Consider the following 27,554-nt stretch of genomic DNA (forward strand, 5'->3'; position numbering starts at 1 on the left):
ACACACACACACACACACACACACACACACACACACACACACACACACACACACACACACACACACACACACACACACACACACACACACACACACACACACACACACACACACACACACACACACACACACACACACACACACACACACACACACAGTTTTAAATTAGGTTCCATAAATTATTCCCTGGGAAATGGATGAAAATGCCAACATTTCTCACAATGTTTAAGAAGTGAACACAAAATCCATTTTCCAGACCCTTTGTTCAGATCTGCCCTAAAAATGTAGTGGGATCTTTCTTGGCCTATGTCCAATCCTTCCATAAAGTTTTGTGTTTTTCCTGATCCTGCAGACAAACCAACTAAAGGACATAACCTCCAGGGCGGAGGTAATAAAGAGTTCACATCTTTTTATGCTTAGACAGTTTTATTGTACAACACAGCAACATCACTAGCATGCAGAGTCAGGTATGACACTCATAAGGCATTTTCTCCTCGTAAAAGCTGCCTTTGTCACTAGGTAATCCAGTTTTTAAAGTGCAAAGTTCACAGAATGAATAGAGTTTGACCTACAGCACTACGTTGTAAACAGATCTATATTAACCAAACATGTAATGACAAAAGTAAGATTGAATTACCGTCGGTTAATAATATCACACTATGCGACATCAACAAGCACACAGCTGACAGGTTCACAGGGCGGTCGTCATTGCTAAGTCGAGTAAAAGATTATTCTACGACGTGTCGCTGGAAGGCTTCGGCTTGTTCTTCGTTAACACGGTGGAAAGAGCCACTGGACAGAAACTGTAAACTGTGTGTGATGAGTTTGGTCTCAATGAGAGCAAGGACGCACATCGGCATGAATGTTTAAACGTGCACGCTCACTCACATAAATGCAGGTACACTGACCAAATGGTAAACATGAACAGACAATCTGATACACTGGCATGTGTGGACATAGATTACACGTACAGGGGGACACTACATTGTGTAAAAAAAAAAAAAAAAACTGGACTACAGCGAATGACAATAGGGAATAAACCAAACGCCATCTTCCACATCAAACATGACGTGGCACGTCCGACGCGGTCAGGTCACAGAAGCACGGGAGCGGGAGAGACGGCCTCTTAGGATTTCACTAAACTGAACCATCACAGCACGACGACAACAGAAGATACGACGTCACTCACACAAAAGGATCTGCTACCTCTAGTTGGGCCGTGTCAGCCAGGCTCATGCCACTTTATTGCCATTATACTTATTTTTACTACTTTTTTTTAATACCTGTGTGTGTTTGCGAACACACAAAATGGCTTTTAGACTCGCTTATGTCTCGCTGTATGAAAAAGATGCAAGGCTTGGAGCGTTTAAGTGTCTAAAAGAGAAAGAAAACTCATCGGGGTGTAACGGCAACGGTACAGGTCAGAGTGATGGTGCTGAAACCTGTCAGATCAGATGTGTTCATTAATACAAGAATAATGTGATCCTCTGCCCTTGTGATGATGCAAAACATTACTACTCCACAATGTATAATTTAATGTGTTGCTGATTATTAATTTGAGATTTTAACAAAAGAAAAAAAGTAGCGGATACAAACTACGTAGCTTTCTCCCTCCTCTACGGACACAATCAGTGCAGTGGCAGTCTAAAATTAGAGTTAATATACAATATATATATACACACACACACACACACACACACACACACGAACATCCCTACTCTGTACATCAGCTTTATATATTTCTCTGTATATACACATTTATATGGGAAGAAAAAAATAATAAAGGATCCTTAGCTATTCGTCTAGTGTCTGATCTGGTAAACGCAACTCGAGTGTGGTCACGACTCGTGTGTTCTTGTGTCTTAGCTTGAGTCACCCGTAAGGCACACTCACTTTGGAGGATAGCACACACAGTCATCTTTCATTTCAATCACAGATAAAACAAACAAAAATTATAATTAGACTTAAAAGTAAGTGCAGGAATTAAAAAAGCCTGTCGTTAAAGAAAGAAGCACTTTTGGCTATTACACTAAAAAGGCAAAACGAAAAGAGATAAAAAGACTAAAGACGAGCTGCAGAACATGGGAGACAACAATCAAACTTATATAGAGAACAATATTTAAATTTAAAATGTAACTCATATACTCTCTTCCCGGCCAAAACAAATATAAAACATTTACAATATAAAACGTCATGAGAAAATAAACATGACTGGTCAATCTCGTTGTGTTATTCAGGTTAGTATGGCACCCTGTAAGGGACAGACAAAATGTCAAGAATTAGCAGTGTTTCAGTTCCAGGGCCTGCAACGGTTTAATTCATTCTAAAGCCAATAAAATATAAAGTCTGAGTCTGTCACATCCTCTTTACCTCACAGTTCTTGGCAACGTCTCAACTTAAAAATCCAGCCAGTGGAGCTTTTACATACATTTAAGGAAGAGCTGAAAGGAATTAAATAAAAAAAGTGTGGCAGCTGCATTTACTGGCGTAAGCAGGTTGTCTGAGGGGGGGGGGGGAATAAGTGTCATCTAAGCTAAGTTAAACAGAAAGTGGCTTGCTCTTGAGTTGGCTTGTTCTCCTCACATCCTTGGTTCTGATGCTTTTACAGTGAGGATTGGTTTGCATCTTTTTCCGTACATCGCTGTTGAAAGTGCGGTTTAGTACACGCACAGGTCAGGGAACTTCATCTCGTAGATGGGCACGGATCGACTCTGAGTTTGGCCGTAACCTGACGAGATGGTTCCAGATGGGCTGGGCGGGGGTCTGGATGTGGACAGGAGACAGACCACAGTCATCATCATCATCACATAAATGCCATTAGTGTCATTATTACTCTTTATAGAAACGTTATTCAAATATGTCAAAGCTCCGTCTTTTACCTGATTGTCATGTCAAAGATCTGATTTAGTTTACTCTGCAGTAGAGTTGCCTGGACAAGAAAGAATAAATCGTATTAGGTAACCGCAAGAAGGTGAAACAACAAAAACAACAATATCGATAAAGATGAAATGTTTCTGACGTACCCTGGCACCGCAGTGGGCAGCTATTTCCTCAAAGGGGGCCTTCTGAAACTTCTCCACCACTTGTCTCCTGCGCTCCCTCTCCTGCTCCTCCATACCAACACTGTCCACTAGAGGCACACGGAAACCAGATGTAAATTTCGAAAGTACACCGTGGAGTCACTGCTTTTCTTCTGCACTCACTCCATTCCATTATTTGATTAGAGTCAATGAATACGAAAAAGAAAGGAAAATGTCTGGACATTTTACTTTGGTTCATACAACAGTGGAGTCTGATAAATATATATTTTTAATTACTTTTATATACTGTCAGTTGTACCTCAGAACTACTAATACTGTGTATCACTTTATGTATCTGTTTACACATTATTATCTTAAAATAAATCAAACTTTAGGAAACAAGCATCGACATGTGGTGATGCTGTGTTGATAAATGTAACGTTACAAAGTGAATAGACAAACCAATGGCATTTTTCAGGGTTTCAAATGTGATCTCCTCTGCTGGTGTCCTCTGTCGAAGAGAAAAAGAAAAACGCACCATGATGAGGTAACTGAGGAACTTCTCTATACGTTTCACATTCATGTTTTAGAACAGTAGAGTGTCTTCGAAGCTTTAGAGCCTTTACCTCCTCTTTCTCTGGACTGTTTCGGGACTCCACCTCCACCTGGAGAGAGATGGTCTCACCGATGCTCTTTCTCTTGGACAGACGGTCCTCATCTGGAAAGAGAGCAGATGTTATCATTCGTTTTTCTATAGAAAACGTAGTAAACCTTGATTGAAACACTGAGGGACAGTTCTCAGAATGTTACTGTAAATCTTACTGCAACTGTTCTTTTAGCTCCATTACATTTATTTTAAAGCAGCAGCTTAGTGGTGACTTTACAGGAGCAGTCTGAGCCAATAGACAATATCATAATTTACTTGAAAAGAAAAGTACATCATTCAATTCAAGAGTTCCTTCCCTTTGTTACAGTTGAAATTATGACCCAAGGGGGTTTGTTCTTTCACCTGTAAACTGTGGGACATAAGGCGTAGCCAGTCTGTCTGTGTTGTAACCACTGCCTCCGAGAACCTCGGTGATCTTCGACTGAAGGAACAAAACATCTCCTTCTACCTTCTCCAGTGAGGAAGGCAGCCTAGGAAAAAGCAGAGAGAGGTGGGTGTTTTCAATGATAGTATTGAATATTTAATTATCATATTCAACACTGGGAGGAAGGAGAACTGAATGTGGAACGAGGTACGTACTTGGGGTCATCAATGAAAACATCCTCAGGTAGAAGGTGGGGACTTTCCTTCTGTCTGACCTCAATTACCTGAAGGGGCAGAGGAGAAAAGCGGTTCGTTAACATGCATGTTCTTGGTATACAGACACATGTTTAGAAAGTAAACAAAGGAGTCCAGACCTCGTGTATGTGCTGGCAGAAGGCTGGGACGGTGGTGAGCTGGCAGATGAGGTTGAGGTAGGCGGCGGCGAGGGCGTGAACAGCACAGCGGTTGTAAACAGGCATAGCCTCATCGGTGGACAGAGCCAGGTCCTGCACAGGGTACAAAGCTCTGTTAAACACTGGACCTGACGAACTCTCAAAGCTTTTTCAACTCGATTCAGAGAAAAGACTTCAGACGTGGTTTAATGTGTCTTGGGCTGAGTCCAACTCTTCTTCTTGCATCGTTATTAAGTCTGCCAAGGAGGTTATTATCTTCGACGGGGTGCTTGTGTTTTCATAGTTATTTGTTTGTCTGTCTGTGTCAAAAGGATGAGTCATAAACTACTCATCCGGTATCCATGAAATGTTATGTTGAGGTAGAAAATGAGCCATTCAAGTTTGGAGTGGATCCAGAGAAAATGGAACATGCAGGATTTTTTTCCCCTCTCTCTTTAACATGTCCAGATGTCATGTTGTTTGTTCACTTTGAGTTTTCATTTAGATCAGTGCGTCAAAGCTGAAATAAATAGTGTATCACAACACAGACACAGGAAAACACAGTGATATTTGCAGTGTGTATATATGAAGATGGACGACATGACTGATCCCCATAGTGAAGCCAAAGCATCTCAATCTCAACCTGGTGTCTGGCTGCAGTGTAGTTAATAAATCCTGCTTCCTCCATGTTAGTGGAAAGGATTCTCTGTCACACCAGGTAGTTCTTATCATACTGCTACATGTCCAACTGTAAATTTTTTCCGATGATGTTTAATTTGTTATTTGATGCTATTTAAATGGATTGAAACCTGAGACTGACTCGTGATTGGTTGAGCGCATGTATTGGCGGGACCTCGCTAACACAGCTCCATCCCCCAATTGCTAGGGCGCAGACTCTGCCTCCAAATGTGCTAGATGATTGAGTGTAATAAAATCAAAATAAGAATATAGGTGAATACAATAACATCTTAGTTGCTTGTATAGATGCGCATCTGTACCTGCAATGCGAGTGCCAGGCGGATGAGGTCCACCACCACCTCTTCGTTGGCCAGCTCCACGCTGAGAAGGCCCAACAGAGCGAAAAGGGTGTCGTAGTGCTGCCGACCACTGCTCTGCTCCTTACAGCCCAGGTAGATGTGTCGGTACAGCTGCTGGCCATGCTGCGAGTAAAGGAAGCATGCACAAGGGGAGATTATATCAATTTAATTAAGTGCAAATGCAATAAAGAAATATAATCTAAAATAGGAAAAGCAGAGTAGAAGTAAATTAAATTTGAAGAGGGGACAGAAAAAAAATACTGTTAATAAATCGGTCTTCATTTTCAATTCCACTGAATAAAGCACCTATAGATAGAGGACAGACCTTCTTCATGAATAAGTTGTCCTGTCTGGAGCACTTGTCAACTTTGAGCTTGAGAATGGAGATGTCTGAGATGATGCTGCACAAAGAGAAGACACAACAAGAACACACAAACTGTAAATGAAGCACAGAGTGGTCTCAATAAGCAAATCTAGTACAGTACAGCTCAGGCCCTACAATAATCACAGATGCAAAGACATACCTAATGTTTTCAAACTTGGGCTGGTTGTCGTGCCGGTCGATAAGACTGAGGAGGATCTGCAGCACCAGCAGTCGAATCTCGGGATCCTCGGTAAGATAGAAGGACAGCAGCGGCTCCAGGAAGGAGCTCGGCAGCGCAGTCAGCATGTTGGTGGTCTGGAAACCTGCCGTCACCTGAGACAATCATAAGCACAGCTCAAGTTTACAAACTTACAACACAGGACCGATTGGCCATTATGGCACAGGGAACAGATCATTTCTTGATCATGAGCTCCTCACTTCTGACTGGCTTCTGTTCTATCTAAGGACCAAGAACAGCATCATGGTTGTGACGTTAATCTGCTGCAGTAATGCTGATGTTTAACTTTGACTACAGGAATGAATTTTTACACATTTTGATAAGAGGGCTCCAGATAGGGGACCTGAATGAATGTGTGCTTTCGCAGAACATAATTCTGCTTTGGCCAGAATAACATCACTCTGAGAATATCTGTGTTGCACAAACATTCGTCAGTAAGTAGAAAGACAAATGAAGAAGGCATGCAAAAAAAAAAGATTTGGATTACAAAATAGCAGCCAAAACTTTATATAGAGCCACCAATTCAAAGCTTTTAAATGAATAATGATGGATAGGGATCAATATTAACCTGAACCAAGGACTTCAGCAACATGATCTGAATCATCCTGGTGCCCTCAGGCCTGGGGATGAAAGAGAGAATACAATTAAAGATTAAAACAGTTAAGTTTTATATATATGGCGTGTTGTTGACTGACCCACAGAATGGCTTAAGGTAATATATACGTTTACTGTTTGACGTGCAAGAATAATTTACCCGGAGCCTGTGGACAGCAGAGACAGGTGACCCCCAGGGACAGGGATCTTGCCCATAATGAAAAGCATGACCTCTGATCTCTGGTATGTTGGTAGAGTGTTGGCAAATGAACCTGAAAGAGAAAAAAAAAAAACATGTAAACACAACAACATGTAAACACTCACATGTAATCACACAGGTATAAGCATACACATCACTCACCGATGGTCCTGATGACAGCTTCCTGCAGCTGACGCTCCTCGTGAGCTTTGATGATCTTGGTGCCGATGTTGCCGTCGTAGGAGCCGGTCAACTCGTAGTCCACACTGAGACGAAGCTGCCGCAGCAGAGTGTTGAAGACCTCCAAAACTGTGGGGCCTGCAGATGCAAACAAAATATTTTGGAGTGTCCTTGGTAAAGCTACTGAATTGTGCAGACAGTGTATGAATGTTGAGTGATAGAAGAATTGTTGTGTGATGGCTAGAACTGTCGCCACAAACCCAAAAGGTTCCCCGTTCAAATCCCGGTTTCAAGTTTCACTTTGCATGTTTTTCCTGTGTTTGCATGGGTTTTTCTGCGGTTTCCTCCAAAGACATGCACATTGGGGCTAGAACTATACATTACAGTTGGTGTAATTGACAGTGTGAACGTCTGTCTCTTTATGTTGGCCCTGCTATATGCTGACATACGTTGGCCAGGGTGTACCCAGGGTGTGCGCGTGTGTGTATACGACTCACCAACAGAGCCGCTGGCTGCAATGGCAGCTGCCTCCAGCAAAACCTCCACTATCCCAGCTCGCACTGTGGCTGAGTTCTTGCTGTTAGCGTCCAGGTGACCGAGGAGCTGCTGGATGACCAGGTGAGAGTGCTGAGACTGAGAAAGAAGCAGAGTATGAATGATTGAATGAAACAACATCAAGAAAGAGCGACAGAAGAAATTCGAAAAGTCATTCAACAAGGTGGCAAACTCTAAAAGCTGTGGTCCTGAGATAAGTGGGTCCCTGACTCCAAAAAGAACCACAGCTGCGAGGAGAAGGTTAAATGCCCCATGGCATCAGCAAACGTCTCTCTGAGCTTTTTTCTGCTGTAAATCAGTGAGAACTCCAAATAATACCAGGGGATGTTTGACTTTTCGCCCCTAAATCATGTAACAACCACTTTCAAAGACAGAAAGTGTGCCGCATAAATCACATACGATTTCAGGATTCCACTTTTACTTGGAGATGAGATCAACGGAAGGAAAGAGAGAGAAAAGAGGGGAGGTGAGGAAGAGGTCTTGAAGGATATATAGGCACTTTATCACTCACCTGGATGGAGTACATGATGATTTTGAAGCAGCGCACCGCAAAGGTCTTCCCCTCCCATAGAGAGTGATTATCTAAGTGCCTGGGGGAACACAGAGAGGAAGAGGTGAACGAAGAGGACACAGGAAATGGAATCATACAGCACCTAGAGGGATACAGAGTACCTACTAATACATATCCACAGAATCCTACCATCGAGACACAAAGTGTAATTTGAGCTCCGCCAAGGAGGTTATGTTTTCATCGGCATTTGTCTGTTCGATTGTAAGAAGGATTATGCAAAAACTGCTGAACTGATTTATTATGATTCACAGTAAATAATAAAATAAAAAATCTAAGTCAAAACTAATTATTAAAACATTCAACCAAAATGATCAGGATGATTAAAACCGAATGATTGGTCAAACAGAGATAATTTTGCATGTAGAGAAACGGAGAGAGTGGTCGGGACATAAATTACTAAAGCAAGAGACAGACAGTGATGGATGGACGAGAGCTGCTCTCACACAGAACATGACAAGTGAGATGAATTGAGGCCAAATTGGGAGAAAACTGAAAATAGATGGAGCCGGCGTGTTCAAAGAAAAAGACTTTCAATATATAAACTACACTCAACAAACGGGAGCTACAGTTGCTTTCAGAGGAGTTCTGGAGACATCAATAAATGAAGGCCTTTTATAGGTTTAAAACTTCCAAGAAAAGTTATATTTTCTAACATTTTTTAAATGTTGGTAATTTTTATTCTTTTCAATGTCTAGAGTAATTAGTTATAACATTTTCTGCGGGCTATCAGATTAGGCTGCATTATTGCAAGCACATAACATACAAGTTAATAAGTTAACCTTACTGCTAATCCACAACTTCATGGGAATACAGCATAGATCAGGAAAGATGAATGCTGATAGACATACAAGGACTGAAGACGGATTGAAAAAATATACTCACTAAAAAAGTGTTAGCATTAATGTCTAGGGCTCAGACAGTTGCAGGTAGAGACAAAAAAAAATACTTTGTTCCAGGAAGAACAGTAGAGCTGCATTGATTCAAATAAAAAAAAGAGGTGGAGGAAGAATGGAGAAACAAAGGAGCTCATCTCAGAGAAACCAGGCTCAGAGACATTCAAAGATAATTAAGGACACCACAGAAGATGACAGAGGCTCAATGAAGCTGTGAAAAAGCAGCGGGTTGAAAATGTCTTCTTAGAAAGAAAAACAACAGTAATTTTTGAATAACCTTGCAACACAGACATCTATATAAATGCAGTGCGATACAATTAAGATGTCTGCTCTGCAAAGCATGCGCTCGCAGATACAACTGTATAACCTTGCATTGACCTTGTTCCCCCTTGCACGAATGTGGGTAAAGCTAAAAATACTGCAGTCATGTCCTGGGATGCAACCCTCCTTCAGGTTTAGAGAGTGCATCAAAAAAAAAAACCTGCATGAGGGACCAAATCAAAACGAAAGGACAGATCTTGTAAATAAAAGAGCGAGCAGGGATGTCTCACATTAGCACCGGTGTGATGGCGTTCTTGATGTTGCCATAGGCAGCTCGTCCCAGCAGCTCCCTGAAGCAGCGCTCCGTCAGCTCCACCGGGCTCTCCTTCTCCTTCTCGGACGCCTGCAGCGGTGAAGGGGAGCGGCTGCTGGGGAGAGATTGCAGGTGAGAAAGCAGAAAAGAAGAGGGAGAGATAAGGAGAGGAAAGGGCAGGAGGGAGGGAGAGAGGGAGAGGAAGGTGGGTTGGGAGGGGCAGAGAGGTAATGAAAGAGAAGAGAGGCAAGTGTTTGGAACCAGTTCGACTCAACAACAGTAACATTTACACCAAAGCTCCATGTTTTACAGAAAACACTCTGCAGTGCAGCCATCACTCCTGAGGTGACTTCTCCCTCTGCAGAGAAAATTAAGTGGATGCGTTTGCCCTCGTGTTTTGTTTGTGTGTGTGTGTGTGTGTGTGTGTGTGTGTGTGTGTGTGTGTGTGAGTGTGTGTGCTCACAGTAGCCCCAGCCTTTCTTTATCCTCATGCATACTTAAAACCTCCACCATGGCTCTAACTTGGTCATGACTAGCCTCGGGTGGTCCACCAATGATGACATTATTTATTAAAGACCCCGACTCTTTCATCTCTCCTGCTCCTGCTGCTGTGGAGGAAATGTGACTTCCTGTCTCTGAGTGACACCCCTAACTAAGATGAAATACACAAAGCCAAGGAAAATACAAAATTTATATAACAGTCATAAACAAGACAAGATAAACTTTCTTTTGGTCAGGTGATGTAGAAATCTGTAGGTGAAGTGTTGAAAGGTTTATATTTTCTGCCGAGACAATATCTGGCAGGAAACTATTTAGGGAACATAAAGAGTTCAATTTTAACAATCGAAATCAAAATGGCAACTGCATTGGTGAGAAACTAAAAGACATTTGAGTTCCCACACATGAGATTTAAATCCACAAGATTTTAGGAGTAAATTATCTTTCTCTCTCTCTCTCTGAACCATCAGAAGATATAACTGTGCCTCATCTTTAAATGAACATGAACATGTGCGGACATTAATGTAGAGAAAAATGCACCATCTGTGAGTTCGACCTGATCTCACTGCTGCTGCTGCTTTCGTCACTGGTGACGGCTTAAGTCAGTAAGGAGGAATAGAGGATGCACAGCAGGGTCAGACCTCATAACTCACACAGAGGGGAGGAAAGCATGGTGAGAAATCTGTCTCTTTCTCTCCATCTGCCTCTTCATTACAATTACCGCCACATTTCATTGGGCTGTATTCTTTTACCCGACCTGCACCCAGTCCTTTGCTATTTCCCCCCTTTGCTCCTGTTATTTCAAATCGCAGCATTGACGTCAAACATATAATTTGAGTGTTTGGAATATTAATATAAAAGGAACTCTGCATCTATAGCTGGCGTGGTCCTGCCCTCATCCTTGTGACGCCGTTACTCTCGACTGATTACGACACTACTGTTCATGCTTTCCCCCTTTCTTCTACAGATTTTCTCCCCAACTCCAGGTTTCTTTGTTCCTGGATGCTGCATGTGGGGAAACAGACGCCCGTAAGGGGAGCGATGCTGTCAGTGGATTCAGTCAGTGATGACAGTGATGATGAATGACGTGGGTGATGCCTGGCTAGACTGCCAGGACAAATATGGCCGAAGCAGACAAACAGCACCGGTAGGCCACAGAGCAACGGTTGTGGACTGTGTGACGGAGGCACGACGGGTCAACGCCGATTCATGTTAGGTTAATAATCTTCTCACCCCATGTAGACAATCTAGTCTCTTTAGTGACAAGCCTTCAAAATAAAAGCCTGGTTACTTATACTGTGTGAAGAAATGGAGAAATAAAAAGTACACCTTAAATAAATTCTAAATGATTCTCTCAAAATCCAAACATACAAATTTTGTCTATATATATATATATATATATATATAAAATGTCAAAGGTTACACACAGATATACATGGCAGCATCAGTGTGTTTAAAAATGGCTGACTTGTTTCCACTTCCTCCCACTATCCAGAAAAGAAGCTAAAATAATCTGCTCTGTAGTGACCGGGGGATGCAGGGGTGGTATTCGAATATTGCATGTCATGTCAAACTTGACATGAATGAAGTGACAGCCCCAGTGAGGTGTCATTGTAAGGGAGAGAGAGAGAGAGAGAGAGGAGCACGGAGGGGCTAGGTGAAAGAAAGCTCTACAATGAAATAGGATAATACCATACTATAGAAAAAAAAGATGAAACAAATCAGTTGTCAATTTCCTTGCGGGCGCTCACCTCTCTGTACGCTCTCCACTCTGCAGGTTGAAAAGCAGAGAGGGGACGATCTTGTCCATGTGCTGAGGGTCCCAGATGTTGGCCTGTAGCTCATCATTCACAGTCTTCCTCACCACACCCTGCAGACCCTTGATACCTGCCATACGGATCCTGGAGGAAACAAACAGACCCAGATCATTTGACTGATTCTAAAAATGGATGATTGTATTTGTAATTGTGTCAGTGTTTGCCTCCTGTTTAATTCAAGGTTATATTTAACCGTCCAAAGATGACATTTCTATTTTCAGATGTCAAAATAACTTGAAAGATTTCATTTTGTCAGAGAAGAAAGAAATGTTCACAGGCAGGGGTACTTTGAGGGAGTCTGAAATAAACTTATTATAGTAGTCTTATAAAAAAGCAGTTACTTAATATCTCTCCCTCTGGTGCAGTCAAGCATCTGTCCACTCACTTGGTGCGGATGTCAGGGTCCTCGTAACTGGAGTGGCACATCTCACTGAAGCGCGACACAAAGAAGTCGTAACTGCGGTGGTACGACGGCGTGTCCTCTTCTATGTTGGCAAACTTCACAAACTGAGAGAGGGAGGAAAAGAAAAAAATAATTAGAAATATATATATCTGCAGGAATAAATAAATCTGCTCCTTAATATGCCAAGTTCATGAATAGTTTATCTTAATTAAAAACTGACTGATGAAATGACCCTAAATCCTCATGGTGAATATCTCCCAAATTAACGTCAAAGCTGTAGCACCATAACATCTCATTAAGAATTAAAGCACAGAGCAGAGGAGGGCTCTCCCACTGCGCCAGAAAATGTCACCATTTAAACACGATGACATTTAGCTTCACGCCACACGACAATTAATAAATTATGAACTAGACTTCTTTGGAATCAAGTTAGAAAGGATACAACCTCTAACAAGAATTCTGCCGTTTATTCAATAAAAGGAGATGTAATGTAATTACATGAATCTTCAAAAAGAGTGCCGTCACCCAAATGCTGCACTAAGGATAAAAAAGATGAATTTATGGAGAAAATGAGCATCTAAAGAAGTCCCTGTTGAGTACATTTCCTGAGTTCACTCTGAGTGGTTACTGGAATTAAATGAAGTACCCTTGAGCAAATTTAATGAAGTGAACCCGTAACTGCTCTTGTGATGCTGCTCAGCTGCTGCAGTAAATTGCTGCAGCAGTTGATACCCGGACGCTGCCCAGATTTACTGGCAGCATCAACTCTGCTTCTGCAGAACATCAACTGATAATGGAGGAGCTGAGGTTATAAACATTTTGAGCTGCAACCAAAGGCTTTTTTTTCTTTTCGCGAGCACAGTGGACAAAACAGTAACTCAGACAGTGATGTGCTGAAGGGCTGGGTATGTGTGGAAAGGCTCTGCAGTGCATGGTTTTAGGTCACGGACACAGAATGTGAGAAAAGCTGGTCGGGCTGGATTCCCCTGGTTATAAACTCTCCTAATCCCCCCCCTAACCTCTCTCTGACACCAGTCTGCATGCGACGAGCCATATAATGCATAATACTTAAGGAGAGGCGCAATTACATTTCTTTGCACTGAAAATTACAGTATACATATGTTTATGAATGAAGAAGCTTACCTCGATAGTGTACTAGGACTGAAACTAACCCTAAATCAATATCCTCACTGAAGGCAGACTCAAAGCAAAGATTAAATTTAGCAGAATTGGCAAAATTCCACTTCGGATTGTGATAAACTGCCCTGAGATGCTCAATGAAGCATGCACTCTGAGGTGTGTGTGCTGGAGTGCGTGGCCTTGCATCAGTCCAAAACACTCATGTGCGAGTGAGTGGGAGAGACTGATAGCAGGAAGATTATGAGTGAGAGGCTGACATGTCACGTCAATCTGTGGAGATGACTGTAAAGCTTTGCCAGTGTGGTCGGCGGCTAATCTGATTTCCTTTATGGATGCTCTGCTGACCTGGTGCAACAGCACTCATAGCTGCTTCCCACATCACAGGAAGTCATCACTCCCACTCCCCTCCACTCCACTCTTCCTGCTGAGCTCTGATCGTTCTCGAGGTTTAACGTCTTTTACTTTGCGCCATCAAATCGGGAAAGTAAAGGCAGCCGGTTAACTTCTGATTAAGATAATACCTCTAAATCCACTGAGATGAGTGGAGTTTGATGTGGCATAAGAGCTTAGAATCTAAGGCACATTAAATCAGATTAATGACTGACAGTTCGAGAATGTTGGAGTTTGTCTACATTTATAACTGTAAAATAATCTAGTCTTAGCTTTAAATGACTCTTTACCACAAGTTTTATTAGCAGGTAGGTTTTTGCTTATCAAATTACATTTGTAGTGTTAAATTGTCTGTTTGGCTTTGACAGTAAGTGTGAATCCTTTGAATGTAATGTACTTGAGGTCACTCAGACTTCAAGTTTGATTCTATATTTGTTTTCTCCGTGAATGCAACAACTTTGGTCCCCCACTTATGAAGTCAAATAGTCAGTTAGATTATTTTAATGTTAACCACAAGTATTCACTAAAGTTGTCTGTTATCACTTTGGTGCTACTTTGATGTAGATACTTTCAAACTTGTAATGTAATCCTAGACACTCACCGAGTTGGTTCCTAGGATCTGTAGATTGGGTTTATCGGACTCGAGCAGCTTGCGCACCATCTTCAGAAAGCTCTCCACGAACAGGTTGATGCTCTGACAGTGGCAGGCCATCAGCAGCTGGTCCAGAGCCTCCATGGCTATGCACACGTAGCTGAGGAGGAGAAGTGAGACGCAGGTAAATATCATGCAAGACCCTTGACCCTGTAGGCAAATGTAGTCTTTGACTGTATATTTCATATAGATATTAGAGTTAATGGTTACATTCTCAATGACTAACTGCACACAGTCACAGATACAAAGTTTGATAATCTCTGTCACACAGATTCGGAAGACTCACATCCTGCACAGGCGGAGCGACTCCGCCAAGTGCAAATGTAATCTGTACAGGCTCTTTACGCTGGCAGGGATCATCACACGGCGTAATATTCGTGAGTCACGGAAGACAACAACTTCTGTGGCATATAAGGCAAGTACAGAATGTGTAGAAACAACACTGCTGATGATCTTAATGCAGCCATGTTGGCTTTTTTATTTCATAAACAGACCAACTTGCCTCTTCACCTAAAATGTTTTTCATGAGACTACTTAGAATGCCGATTGACCGGTGATGCTCACCCATATCTGTGTCGGGCCACATCCCTTGACAATCTCTCCGACAGGTAGGCTCCGATACGGTCGAGCTTCTCTGGAGCTGACAGGGCATAAAATGTCAGCTTCTCCATGTTGGCTTTCACCAGCCCATCCTGGGAGGATGACAGCGGGAAGGAAAGAAGAAAGAAAAAGAAAAAAAAGACACCGCAGAAGATCATTTCAGGTTCTCACTCACATATAATTATTCAAGACAAATCTCTAAGCTTTTTGCAGCTACAGTAACTGTACGCAGTTTGGTGCAGTTCTCCCTAAAAAACAAGTTTTAGTTGTATAAATGGATCACTCTGTTTCACATGCTTTCCCCCTTGACCTACTTTACTGCTCTTCAATTTGGTCAGGGGGAGGAGAGAGCTAAAAACATCTGTAGTCCATTGAGATCACTTTACATTCTGACACCTGCAGTCAATGGACATAACATTCCCAAAACTAAACAGAAGTCAGATTAAAACTTGAACCCATTGCCAAGACAACAACGTTACGATGGAAGGCTGGTAGCATTTATAAATACACCCATATAAAGCTTTGCAAGACAGGTGCTTATTTTTCTACTTTTAACACATCAGAGAAAAACAGAATAAAGAGTGGTATAAATAGGTCCTGTGAACAGAATGAACACAAAAATAATATGACCATAGTATAAAAAGGGCGGATGTTACTAACATTAAGGATGGCTCAGTTCTTAGGTGTCCCAGTAAGACATTAAGTGTTACAGTGAGTCAGCATGAACAAATCATGACCCTAAAACTGAACAGTCGTTATTCATTCATTTACTGTTCCTCCGCCAAGTACATTTGTTGGATTCTTAGCAGGATTACTCAAAAACTACAAAAACTATTTCCACTGAGAACCAAGGCTATTTTTTTCCTACTTTGTTTGACAATGTGGAAGTATGCAGTCACACTTCTAGTAACCTCCACTGAGGAGGGTAATGCTTTTTACCAGTCCGTAAGTCTATTTGTCGTTTGCTTGTCAGGAGGATTACATTAATGTATTTCCAGAAAACTTGGTAAAAGGATGGGATATGAGCCAAGTATGAACCCAGACAATAGACTGAAGATATGATTTCATCATGTGTCTTGGATTGTGTCCAATTCTTCTTCTTGCATTGCTATTATCTCCAACAGGCAGGTCATCACCACTGCCAAGGAGGTGTTTCTATCTGTCAGGAGGATTTCTCTTAAACTACTTGACTGATTTGACCTGCAAGTATTACCAATATGTAGATTAGATTGTGTGGATTCAGTAGGAAATCCACAGCTTCAATTGTTACACAACTATGTCCAAAACAAACGTGACGGATTAGGTGCAGTATTTAACAGTTGGTCCTTGGTGGAGGTGTGTGCTCTTGAGTGCAATTTAAGTTTGACATGTCATAACAGGAAAAGCACAGGTATAACAACGGCAACATTATTAATGACTGATTTAATGTTAGAAGATGCAGTTGCCATAGTTTCCTGGCACACCTGACGGACACAAGGCCACTTATTAATGTCTTTAGTTGAACTTGCACTTTCGAGTTATGACATATTTAAGTGTCTGGTATGAAAAGCGCTGTTTCTCTTACCAGAGAGTTAATTCAGAGATTGCTGCTTTTGAACACCTTTCCAAAACATCCTGGGGCTGGAAGCCACAATCAATCACACAGCAGAATATTGCAGCTGAAAATTCAACAAGGTTCAGCTGAAAAACTGATTTGGGGTTATTGTTCCTGCTTACGTTACTCACGTACAAACTTGCTACATAGTTTTGCTTTTATTCCAATAATAACTTAATCATTCAGGTTGGTGTTGCCAAGCAGCAGCGTTCCCACAACAAAACAGCTTGAAGGCCAAGCACACCAACATAACCATGAACTCTTGAGAAGGTTGTAGCAGCATAAATTCAAATATAGAAACAATTTTTTTTTGTGGGGGGGATGTCACAGTATGCAGGCGTATATATACACACACACACACACACAACAAGGACAGACGTGTGCTACTTCTTCCCCTGTACTTCCAGTTTTGGCCACAGATCTGACAGGTAAAGTGGGTTACTGCAGCAGCACAGAGGCACTTCTGATCATCTTTTTCACCATCCACTTCATGAGTTATCTGTGACAGATCTCAGTTAATCAGAGGAAATGGAGGCAAAGAAGAGATCTGTGGTTTGACACAGACAGCTATACATAGGACAGTTTTGTGTGGAGTTGGTGCAAAGTTGTTTCATCACCTCAACTTCACTACTCCTAATCCAACACGTCACTGTTTATAATCACCTGACTCAGCAACTGGGGATGTACTGATCCCCCTTTTTCAGTCCTGATACCAATAGGGGTACCTGGACATTTGGTATTATCCAATATGAAGTACCAATTCAACACCAGTGTAATAATAAGTAAAGAATAACCTATAATGTGTGGAAGAGAGTAGGATCATTCTTTTGAGGGTAAGGTAACATCTGTCGTGATCATTTGTGTTTAGCTTCATGCTACGCTAGCTCTCCTTCTAGCTATGGTCACAATGGACATACAGTTAGTTGTGGCAGGCACAGAGGAAAACATATAGGATTGAACTAAATGGATCTGCCAAATTTTTGCAAAAACAACAATCCATTTATCTGAGTCTGTATCTGACCAATATCTGATGGAAACCATTGATAGTTATGATGGTGCCTTTTTAAGATAACGACTTCTACTGACATTCAGTCAGTGCATTAGTAAGCTCCACATATATAGAAATGGTTATCAGAGACAGTAAGGCAAGCGATAAATAAAGAAACAGAGTGTCATTGGAGCTTCTCACCTCTGGGTCTTCTGGGAAGATGTTGTCTACCAGTCTCTTGTACCGAGGCCGGAGAGCCCCGCAGCAACCACAAACCCCTGAGGGGGAGAGGACGGAGAAAAACAAAGGGGGAGACAGAGATAATCAATTAGACTTTTCCACTGGGACTGACAGAAATGCGATAAAAACAACGAGCTGTTGTAGCAAAGTCCTTCTATCCTGGATGAGTCTGTGTTAATGAGAGGCCAGAGTGCAATAGCAATAAGGTAGCAGCACACTGAAATTAACAGTCTTCTTGCCAATATATGTTAAGGCCTTATCTTTTTGTTGTATTATTAGGTGCAGCTGCCTGCTGTGACAGGTTACACAAAATGCATCAGCCAGTGTAGAGATGTGAGGAATTTGCAAAGGAGAACAGAAGGACCGAAAGATACTCTGAGCATAACTTCAATTGTATCAGCACAAAAAGCAAAACATTAACAAATCTTCACGGTCGAACGCTCTGCAAGAGAAGAACTGCCAAGCGTTGATCACCGATGACAGTACTGGCACGATGCCATCATTCAAACTGCTGAATCCTAAAGTGAAAACGTTAAGATATATTCTTGTTTAGAGAGCTTCAGGAAAACAGAAGCTTAGTCAGCCCCTCCACAGTGTGTCTTTGCACTTTTTGTTTTTACAGAAACAACCTTCATTTTCCCACACAAATTGCATGCTTAGTGAAGGTAACCCATGTGAAAGCCTGTCGAAAAAGACCCAGTGTAAAAAAAAAAAATAAAAATCAGGTCACAAGACAATTACAGACACAACAATACTGCTCTGATGATAATACACACACAAAACACAAAGTCCCAGGCCTACACACTCTCTCTAAATCAAGACAGCCTCGGAGAGACAAGTGCCTTTTTTTTTGCAAGGAGGAGAAAGCCAGCGAGAGTTGGATTCTGATTGGCTGAGGGAATTCAGCAGTGGTGAGTCATAAGAAGACCGTGTGAGAAAAAAGAAAAAAAGAGAGATAACCTAAAATGTATAAAGAACAACTAATGAAATTACTATAACCAATCATATAGCTCTCCATTACAACTAATAAAATAAAGTTATTAAACAAAAGATATACGAGTGAAGAAATTGTAAAATGCAATGGGGGGGAAAGTAGGTCATTGCGGTGTCAGCAGTGGACTCACGTTTAATAAATAATTTGAAAGACGGACACTTCAAACAAACAGGAAAAATTCAGTGTGGGATAGACCGAAGCAAAATCTTCCTTCCTTCCTTCCTTCCTTCCTTCCTTCCTTCCTTCCTTCCTTCCTTCCTTCCTTCCTTCCTTCCTTCCTTCCTTCCTTCCTTCCTTCCTTCCTTCCTTCCTTCCTTCCTTCCTTCCTTCCTTCCTTCCTTCCTTCCTTCCTTCCTTCCTTCCTTCCTTCCTTCCTTCCTTCCTTCCTTCCTTCCTTCCTTCCTTCCTTCCTTCCTTCCTTCCTTCCTTCCTTCCTTCCTTCCTTCCTTCCTTCCTTCCTTCCTTCCTTCCTTCCTTCCTTCCTTCTCTCAATATAAAATGAACCAACTGAGCACATTTTCACAGCTGATGGAGGCAATCAGCAGCCGAATGCCTGACTCACCAACGTGCAAAGACAGGCTGAGCCCTGCCACAACAAGTAATGTGCAAGATGAGCAACAACCATGATTATTGCGCCATACAGCTGATATCAAGAGACACATTTCCAGGGACTTGCAGTACAATCTTATTTCAGTTTACATTTTATCTATAAATCATCATACCAAAAGCAATAAAAATCCCTCCTCTGGGCTAAGTTCACTACAATAACAGGTCTTGTACTGTGTTTTCAGTGACCTACACCTCAGAGGAGGGGAATCAGTGTAGACAGGAAGTCCTTGAAAAGCCCTTTAATAGTACAAAAGGCATCTTTACAGTCTATACTACTTAAAGGCCCATCTGTATCAAGGCTTCTTTCTCCTCTCTAAAAGTTCTGCTGAACTCCGCAGCAGGAGCTCTGCTGGTGTTCAGGCTTATCTGTGTGTCTATTCATAGCAGAGCTCCTCTATCACTTCAAACACTAATGAGGCCTCTTTAATGGTCCCTCCCTCCTTCCCTTCCTCCTGCATCCACCCAACCTGCATCCACCTCACTCTATCATCCTTCCTGTATTGGCTTGGGGGCCTGAGAGTGGCCACTGAATTAATGAAAATGAGGCATGTCCCAAGTGTAGAGAGGAAAAGGTGGAGGACAAAGAAAGAGGGACAGGGACGCAGGGAAGAACGGAAAATATGACGGCGATGGTAGTGTGATGGGGCAGGTGGATTGAATGAGTCACAGATTAGTGCTGCTAATTTCTTTGTCCAGTATTAATCTGTCCTGTCCTCTCTGTCAGCAGGAGAGGAAAGTGAAGCCTGACTGAATTATCCGTTGGTGATTAAAAAAACAAAAGGCTGATATAAGCCTTTAAAGACATTTCAGTATTTGCATTTATAAAAATAACTTCTATATAATTGCTTGTATTTGGGATCTCTTTTTATTATTAAGTATTTCACGTTTATTGACAGGATAATAAGTAAATAATAAATAACACTTACATTTCATACTCTTGTGGTGCAAGAAAAAAAGAATACGTACTTGACTTGTGCACCGCAATTAGTTATAAGTAAGTTACGTTCTTTGGCAATGTCCTGGATTGTTTGCATTTTGACAAGCGACCCTAAAGGGGCTGCCATTGTTTGCAAGCAGGTAGATAAATGGCCTGATACATACTGAAAAGATGTCAACAATTTGTCAAATTTAGATGAAACACACTAGTGAAAACATCCCTACGATTATTTTATATTCTATTTCTGTCAGTAGATTCCTTTCACCTAAATCTTGCATGTGTGAACGCAAATGTTTGAGAGAGACACTCTGCAGTTTCCCAGAACCTCCTGATGTGTTGTGAATGTGTGAAAGGCAAACTCTGGGTTAACTCTGTAGCCAATTCTCTGGCCAATTTTACCTGCAGGTCATGTCTGGAAACATTCACATATTCTGCTTCCAGTACTCTAGTGATGTAACAATCTAGTGTTTTGTAATTACTTTTGTGCCTCTGGTGCTGGTTATGGTGGGTTAATGTGTTAAAAGCTAAGAGAGAGCAAAACAGTGGGTGAATAGGAATTTTGAAGACAGTGGTGAAAGCACACATAGCAGGGGATCTCACGACATCCGCCCACTCTGCATGGCGAGCTGTCAACACATTTAGGCGCTGGACAACGAGCTCTTCCATACACACTCGCACATAAACCCACACACAAACATGGTCGCACACACTTCAAGGAGTGTGAAAAACAGAGGAACGATGAATTACTGGTTGTTAGAAGGTAGAACAAGATAATAGAGGAGGAAGAGGAGCTAATGTCTACTTGTCACTGAATGCTTGGAATTCAAATGTTCTTAAGTACACACATGTTGAGGGGGTCTCCACCCCTCCAATCACCACAGCAAGGAGCCGGCCAGTCACAGTGCTATTTTTATCCCTTTAACAATGGGCTGGTACATTAACAGATTACACCCTCCATTTCCCACAGGATTTCAGCTTAACATTTCCACTTTAGGGTGAGACTAACAGGGTGAAGGAAAAATAACTGCATTCTGAAGGGAGATAAATTGGGCCAAACAAAAATTACATATTTCTGAAAGACAAGTTTGAACATGACGATATTAAACACACAGCATCTACAAGTGTTAATAGGGCTGTGCACTGTGGGTCAAACACACATCAGCAGTGAACACTAATGAACCACAAATCAAATGCATTCAAAAGGACAGGGGCTGACCCAGGGGGGCCAGTTGCCCCAGCTAAAATTTGATTGGCCCCCGAAGTGCCCCTGTCTTGTCAGTAGTTTGTTTTTTCTGATAAAATAGTCACCCACTCACAAGAAATGTTACAATTAGCTAATAAATATTATTTCCTAAGCTTATTTGAAGACACAATTTGCTGGTCAGCCACAATTTTCAGAATATATTCACTGATGTGTGGCTTCGCTTAAAGCTTTAGAGCGAATAGTAAACAAGAAATGACTAATGTGTACCTTGCTGATTCAGGAATTATGCATGGATGGATGTTGGACATATAATTGGCTCCTCTGTGCAAATTGTGGCCACTTTCTGGCCCCTGATTTGCAAAAATCCTACATCCGCCACTTATAGGACTTTGAACATGCACACGAAGCAAGTGTGTGTGACAAGTGGCTGAGCGCAGTAACACATCTGCACCTGCTTCCATAAAGCTGTTCTGCTGTACCAAAATTCATGTGGCTGAGAAGAGAGACTAAATATAGCTGTGATGCCCTGCATTTTGGATCACTGTGTGTTAATGTGTTTCTCTTCACGTGTGAGTGTGTGTGCATGAGAGAGTGGTGGTGGGGGGGGCGCGCACCTGCAACTACACATTTATACCTCAACTTCACCTGGGGTCATGCACACAAGCACAGACATACTCAAGCAAACAGTATTTACTTCTGTTTTGTATTTGTGCAGCTTTAAGCTGTATACACCTGTGCAAAATACATGACACTTCTCACAATAGTTGCAAAGCATGTTGCCCTTGGGGGAAGGACCAAGTCCTGCTATTTTGAAATCAGTAAACAAGGAGGGGCAAAACATCTTTGACCAGTGGATACACATGCAAAATGTAGTGTAGTGTACAAAATGCAAGTACACAACAGGAACTACTAACACGCACAGTGGTGAGGAGAGTGTCAGCAAATGATGAACAAGTCTAATTCAACAACCAACGGATATGCACACAATCTGTCGCCTGCTGAGTTTGGGAGAGCTGCATAGCAGATGAGCAAAGAAGGTGAGCATCACGGCTGATAGCTTTGGGGGTAAATTCATCTGCTGTCACTAAGGCACACAGAGGAGGACAGCTATTCACATTCACTGCATACGTAACCACAATGTGAATCTATCCCCCCCTCACTCTGTCACGACGAGCGCATCTCCACGCTTACAGAGAGTAAATACATATTTTTCTGCCATGAACCCCTGTACACAAGTTAGACTCATAGCATAGTGTACAATCCCATGTGGGTGGTAGCGAACATGGCTAATATAATACGACAAATACTCTGATGAACAGATGCAGCAGCCAAATAAATCCTTGAGTCACAAGAATGAGCCGACACACTATGAATCACAGTCAAACAGTTACTGACACTGGGCTGTGAGGGTCTCGAGTGCAGATATTTCCACACAGTAGCTCACCAGCGCAGTGCACAGTGAAGTGAACATGATCTTCCCGTGTCTGGGCTGATGATTTATTAGCCTGCTAACCGAAATCTTTTTTCCATCAATACTCGGCACACTCGAAGCAAAGCCGCCTACATTTTTAATTAGCACTAATCAATGAACCATATATCTGCATGTCCCAGAAACACCAGAGCGACAGACAACAACATTTCACCAAGGACATTGTCTCAGGTTTTAACTTTGTTCAGCACCTTTACTACTTTTCAAAGAAGCACTAATTTATCATTAAGGGATGATGAAAACTATGAAAGGATAAGAGAGAAAATCATACATCGCCCACATAACTACAACAGTTAGCTACCTGTGTTATAAGTGCAGAGAAACCCAGCATTATCACCTCAAAGATAAAAAGAAGGAAACAAGAAATATAAAAGTCTTTTACCAAAAATAAACATCTTGAAAGCTTGTGTCGCCTTGGAAGCTAATGCTGTAATTCAATCAAGAGTATCCACATACAGTAAGAGACCAAGTTCTCATAATGTATAGGAGACGATACACTGTAGTGAGACTGCAGTCTTTCAAAAGAAAGCTCAGAGGAAACATTGTTTGTAGAATGTGGGAAAACTGGCTTTAACGCTGGATGCTTTACATTGCTCACATGCCTACAAAGGCTGGAACACGCATACAAATACACAACGGAGGAAGGGCTGGTATTCTTACCGTACATCACTCGTGATGTTGGAGTCTCTCACCGCGGCAGCCTGATTCCTTAATACTGCTTCAGTGGTTTATACAGACGCACTGCTGTGCCAAGAGGCACTCAGAATGCACATACACATGCACAACCCGCTCACTCTGGGATAAATGTGCACGTGCGCTTGGAGCTAAAAGCCATATGAATGTGCGTCGTGATTGGTGCAGAGCTTGGCTCGATGCAATGAGTTACACACACTCCCCCTGCCGAGCAGACGCACACAGGCACAGAAGGGGGCTGAGAGGCAGCGTCAGAGAAAGCATGCCGTGATGACCTTGGATTTTCCCCTGTTTGTCTTCTGCAACAGCGCTCCTTCTTAGAGGGGCTTTGCAGATTTAACATGCAGGTGCACAAACAAACACACCCACCCCATTATAATCATTTATCTCAGTTTATAGAGAAAGAAACAGAGAAAAGGGGATGGAGGGAGAGAGAGAGAGAGAGAATGTGCACATCAGGAATATACGGGTGAAGACCTCCCACTCACGCAATCTCCTTTCCCTCTCTCTCCACCCCCTGACGGCATCACTCTTTCCCTCCTCTCCATCATTAATCATCCCATGCCTCTTTCTTTCCTTAGTTTCAGTTTTTCCTTTTGTGCTTATGCAACTTTCTGCTACATTTCCATCCATTTTCTAGTCAAGCATCAAAATGTCTGCCTCTTCTGCTTTCTGCATTTTGACAGGATTGGGGAAAAAAATTGCTAGAGCTGCAGCGGCTGGGGGAAACCCAAAACATTACAGTCTCTCTTTTTTCTAATCAGTTCCCTTAGATAGCAGAGAAAACATATCAAAAAGGCTTTCTAGTATTAGCATTTTAACTAAATCTATAGCAGAAACAAATAAACTGTGAAATGCTATTGTTTATTAGCAGATCACTCTTTTATTCTCGTCCAGGTTTGATTTTCTACGACCATAGTACATTAGCACAACACTGGTGAGCCGCTGGCTCATATTGCTCTAATGGTCCAGCTTCTCACCTGCATGACGAGGAGTGCACCACGTACGCCACACAGCCATAACTACGACCGACATAATTCATATTGATGATCACATAACTGGCTCTAATGCATGAGATTGCAATGAAACCGGAAACCTTCAGAAACAATCCGCTTCCCAGATAGTATCAGTGTATAATGTGTGAGAAACCTACTTTCCAAAGCTGGATTTCACGATCATCAGAAGTGCTCATTGGTCCATGAGAATGAGTTACATCAGGACTGTTCAATGAATTCAAGATGGTGGTAAATTGTTCTCACTTGAGCAATTAATAGAAACAAAAACCAGACATAGGCTACAGCCTTGTACAGATGCAGCCACTGCATTTAGCCCCAGCTTGGATCCTGTTAAGTTAAGATACCTTGTGAGAATTTAGGAGAAACGTATCTTCACAGTTACTGTTAGTTTGATTGTATTTCCGCCCCCCGGGGATGAATCCCAAGGTAATTTTGCTCAGATGGCTGTCATCATACACAATCAAGCTTGGTTTTCCTTGCTCTTGCACGCCTGCACTTGTGAACCAACATCCCCTGTAGAAACACGGCGACTGCCCCCAAGACCTTTTTGTCAATGACAGTTTACGTTTCAGTTGAGATTAAGCATGAAAGCAATTAAATATGACCCAGACGTAAAATAATGAGACTTCACTTTAATTGGACTAAAGTGTTCCTTCAGCAACCTGTGCTAAATACTGATATCAGCCAGTGGTCCTTCCAATGAGTGCTAAAGCATCCTTAACACGCTCTTAAATAAGCTCTATCGCCTTGTTTTTAACAAGACAGGAGGGAGTTTGCAGCAAGTCAAATAGTAGTTTCTACTTTTCAGTGGAACAATTCTCTAATCGTGATGTAGAAACAGTGACAGAGCCAGGGAGAGAACAGAGGAGCTGGTGTTGTCACTTACCCTTGCCAACGCGATGGTCCAGAAGGATACGACAGTCCAGTGCCAGCCTCTGAGAGGCCGGGACATCAGGCAAGGGCAAGGGCATGGCAGGCAAACAACCACACAACAGCCCACAAGCGCGCACACACAAACCCCCACACACACACCACAGAAAACCCCCTAAGAAGGCAAAGACTGAAATGTTACACTACAAGTTACAGACTAAGAACATCTACTTATTTGGTTACAATTCTTGAATTTGAAAAGTAATACTCCCAACGTCCAGCTCACAAGTGCTGGACAAACAAGCTAAATGCAAAATCTACTCACATCCACAAATAACCAGTTTGTCAGGAATAAAAAGCTACACACATGCTCGCACACACTCACACTTACACTTGTCCTCAATAAAGCCTGAGCAGAAAAGCCAAGTCCAACTTGTGTGTGACGGCGGACACCACACCAAACCAAACCAAACTCACAAATTCTCAAAGAACCGCTGCAGAAAACCAACTCCTATGTCTCCGTCTTGGAGCTTCTCTGTAATTTATGTTAGTGTATCGGCAGGTTTACCGTATTAACAGAGAGATTAGCGAATTAGTCCTTTCAACAGCAGCTCTGCTTCTCTCGATGCGCGCCTCTCTCATTAATAAACATCTCAGCGACACAATGGAGTTCACTATCCACCGGGATTCTCTCTCTGGGCGAGAGACACAGGGAGACGCAGAGACAGTGAGGGTGGAGAGAGGCAGGGACAGAGGGACAAGCATTCGGTCCGTGGGCTTGACGTTCGAAGAATGAGGAAATCACTGGATATCAACTCAGGGAAACTGCATGATGAGGGATTCCTGTGCAACATGCACATCACATGCATGTGCACACGAGTGTTGGAACATTCATGTAGTTTCTCTGACAAAACATGTTCACAATGTGCAGTGATGAACTGTTTTTTCCAACACTGTCCTACATTGAACTTTTATGTGAAGTGCTGTTGAAATAGCTGGGTGTTCCTCACCTGTCATGTTGGATGCTCGTCACAAGGCGGCGTCGCTCCTCCAGGTTCACAGCGGCGGTGAGATGCGCGGCACTTCAGGCCGGAACGGAGTCTCCACCGGCGGGTTGGGAAATCAGGAAAACCGCTGGATTGTCCTTGGCCTGTGGAGGTTAGCATGTCCAAGTTAGCTGATGCGCTTACACACACGTGAAACCTGACACACAACGCAGGAAACGCCACGAAATGACACGTTATTGTCCAGTGAGAAAAACAAACAGTGACATTTATCATATCATCACAAACCGGGTGTTTATTTAAAAGCCTCCACAGATGCCAGTCAATGGAGTTAGCGGTAGCGATGCTAGCTGTCACTGCTTCTCGTGTAACTTTGTTCCACCATAAAAACACTTTTCACAGATTTTGATGACGTTTAAATATAAACTCACGCTTGACAGAACGTAACGAGACTATCTGGCATCATTTAAAGGGGGGGGGATGTTGTTCAATGAAGCTAGCTATGAAGCTGGTGTAGCAACGCAAGCTAGTTCCCACAGTTGTTAAACGACAGCACCGTTCACTTACTATGAAGTGAACACGATTAGAATCCGTGTAGCATCCGTTAAAAGCGTGTGGCAGGCGGTCACTGAACGTCTGAGAGCTTCTCCTCCACCGGACCACACGTATTCACATGTATCCACTGCTCCCCAGCTGTTCCTGACAGGATGTGAGTATGTGACTGAGGCATTAGTGACACACACACACACACATATAGAACGCGCACACA

At 42.3% G+C, this 27,554-nt stretch overlaps 1 protein-coding gene across 5 annotated transcripts; it reads right to left on the minus strand.

Moving 5' to 3' along the window:
- Positions 1-407: 407 nt before the first annotated feature.
- Positions 408-27,554, minus strand: LOC128460365 (protein EFR3 homolog B). 5 transcript variants are annotated; one of them, XM_053445537.1, is made up of 24 exons: positions 27,353-27,554; positions 26,792-26,931; positions 17,931-18,007; positions 15,112-15,239; positions 14,497-14,647; positions 12,348-12,469; positions 11,897-12,046; positions 9,625-9,762; positions 8,121-8,199; positions 7,552-7,687; positions 7,037-7,192; positions 6,836-6,947; positions 6,650-6,701; positions 6,004-6,176; positions 5,805-5,880; positions 5,441-5,602; positions 4,425-4,556; positions 4,267-4,334; positions 4,030-4,157; positions 3,647-3,738; positions 3,483-3,531; positions 3,024-3,130; positions 2,880-2,929; positions 408-2,763 (listed from the first exon to the last, which is right to left on the minus strand). In XM_053445537.1, the coding sequence occupies exons 2-24, from the start codon at positions 26,796-26,798 to the stop codon at positions 2,658-2,660; spliced, it is 2,451 nt and encodes an 816-aa protein (XP_053301512.1). In that variant the 5' UTR covers positions 26,799-26,931; positions 27,353-27,554; the 3' UTR covers positions 408-2,657. The 5 variants fall into 5 exon arrangements, with proteins under 5 accessions (XP_053301512.1, XP_053301515.1, XP_053301514.1 ...); XM_053445540.1 differs by lacking the exons at positions 26,792-26,931; positions 27,353-27,554 and adding an exon at positions 26,350-26,539; XM_053445539.1 differs by lacking the exons at positions 26,792-26,931; positions 27,353-27,554 and adding an exon at positions 23,863-24,083.

The sequence above is a fragment of the Pleuronectes platessa genome, chromosome 17 (genome assembly GCF_947347685.1).
Source record: "Pleuronectes platessa chromosome 17, fPlePla1.1, whole genome shotgun sequence".
In the NCBI taxonomy this organism is placed as follows: domain Eukaryota; kingdom Metazoa; phylum Chordata; class Actinopteri; order Pleuronectiformes; family Pleuronectidae; genus Pleuronectes; species Pleuronectes platessa.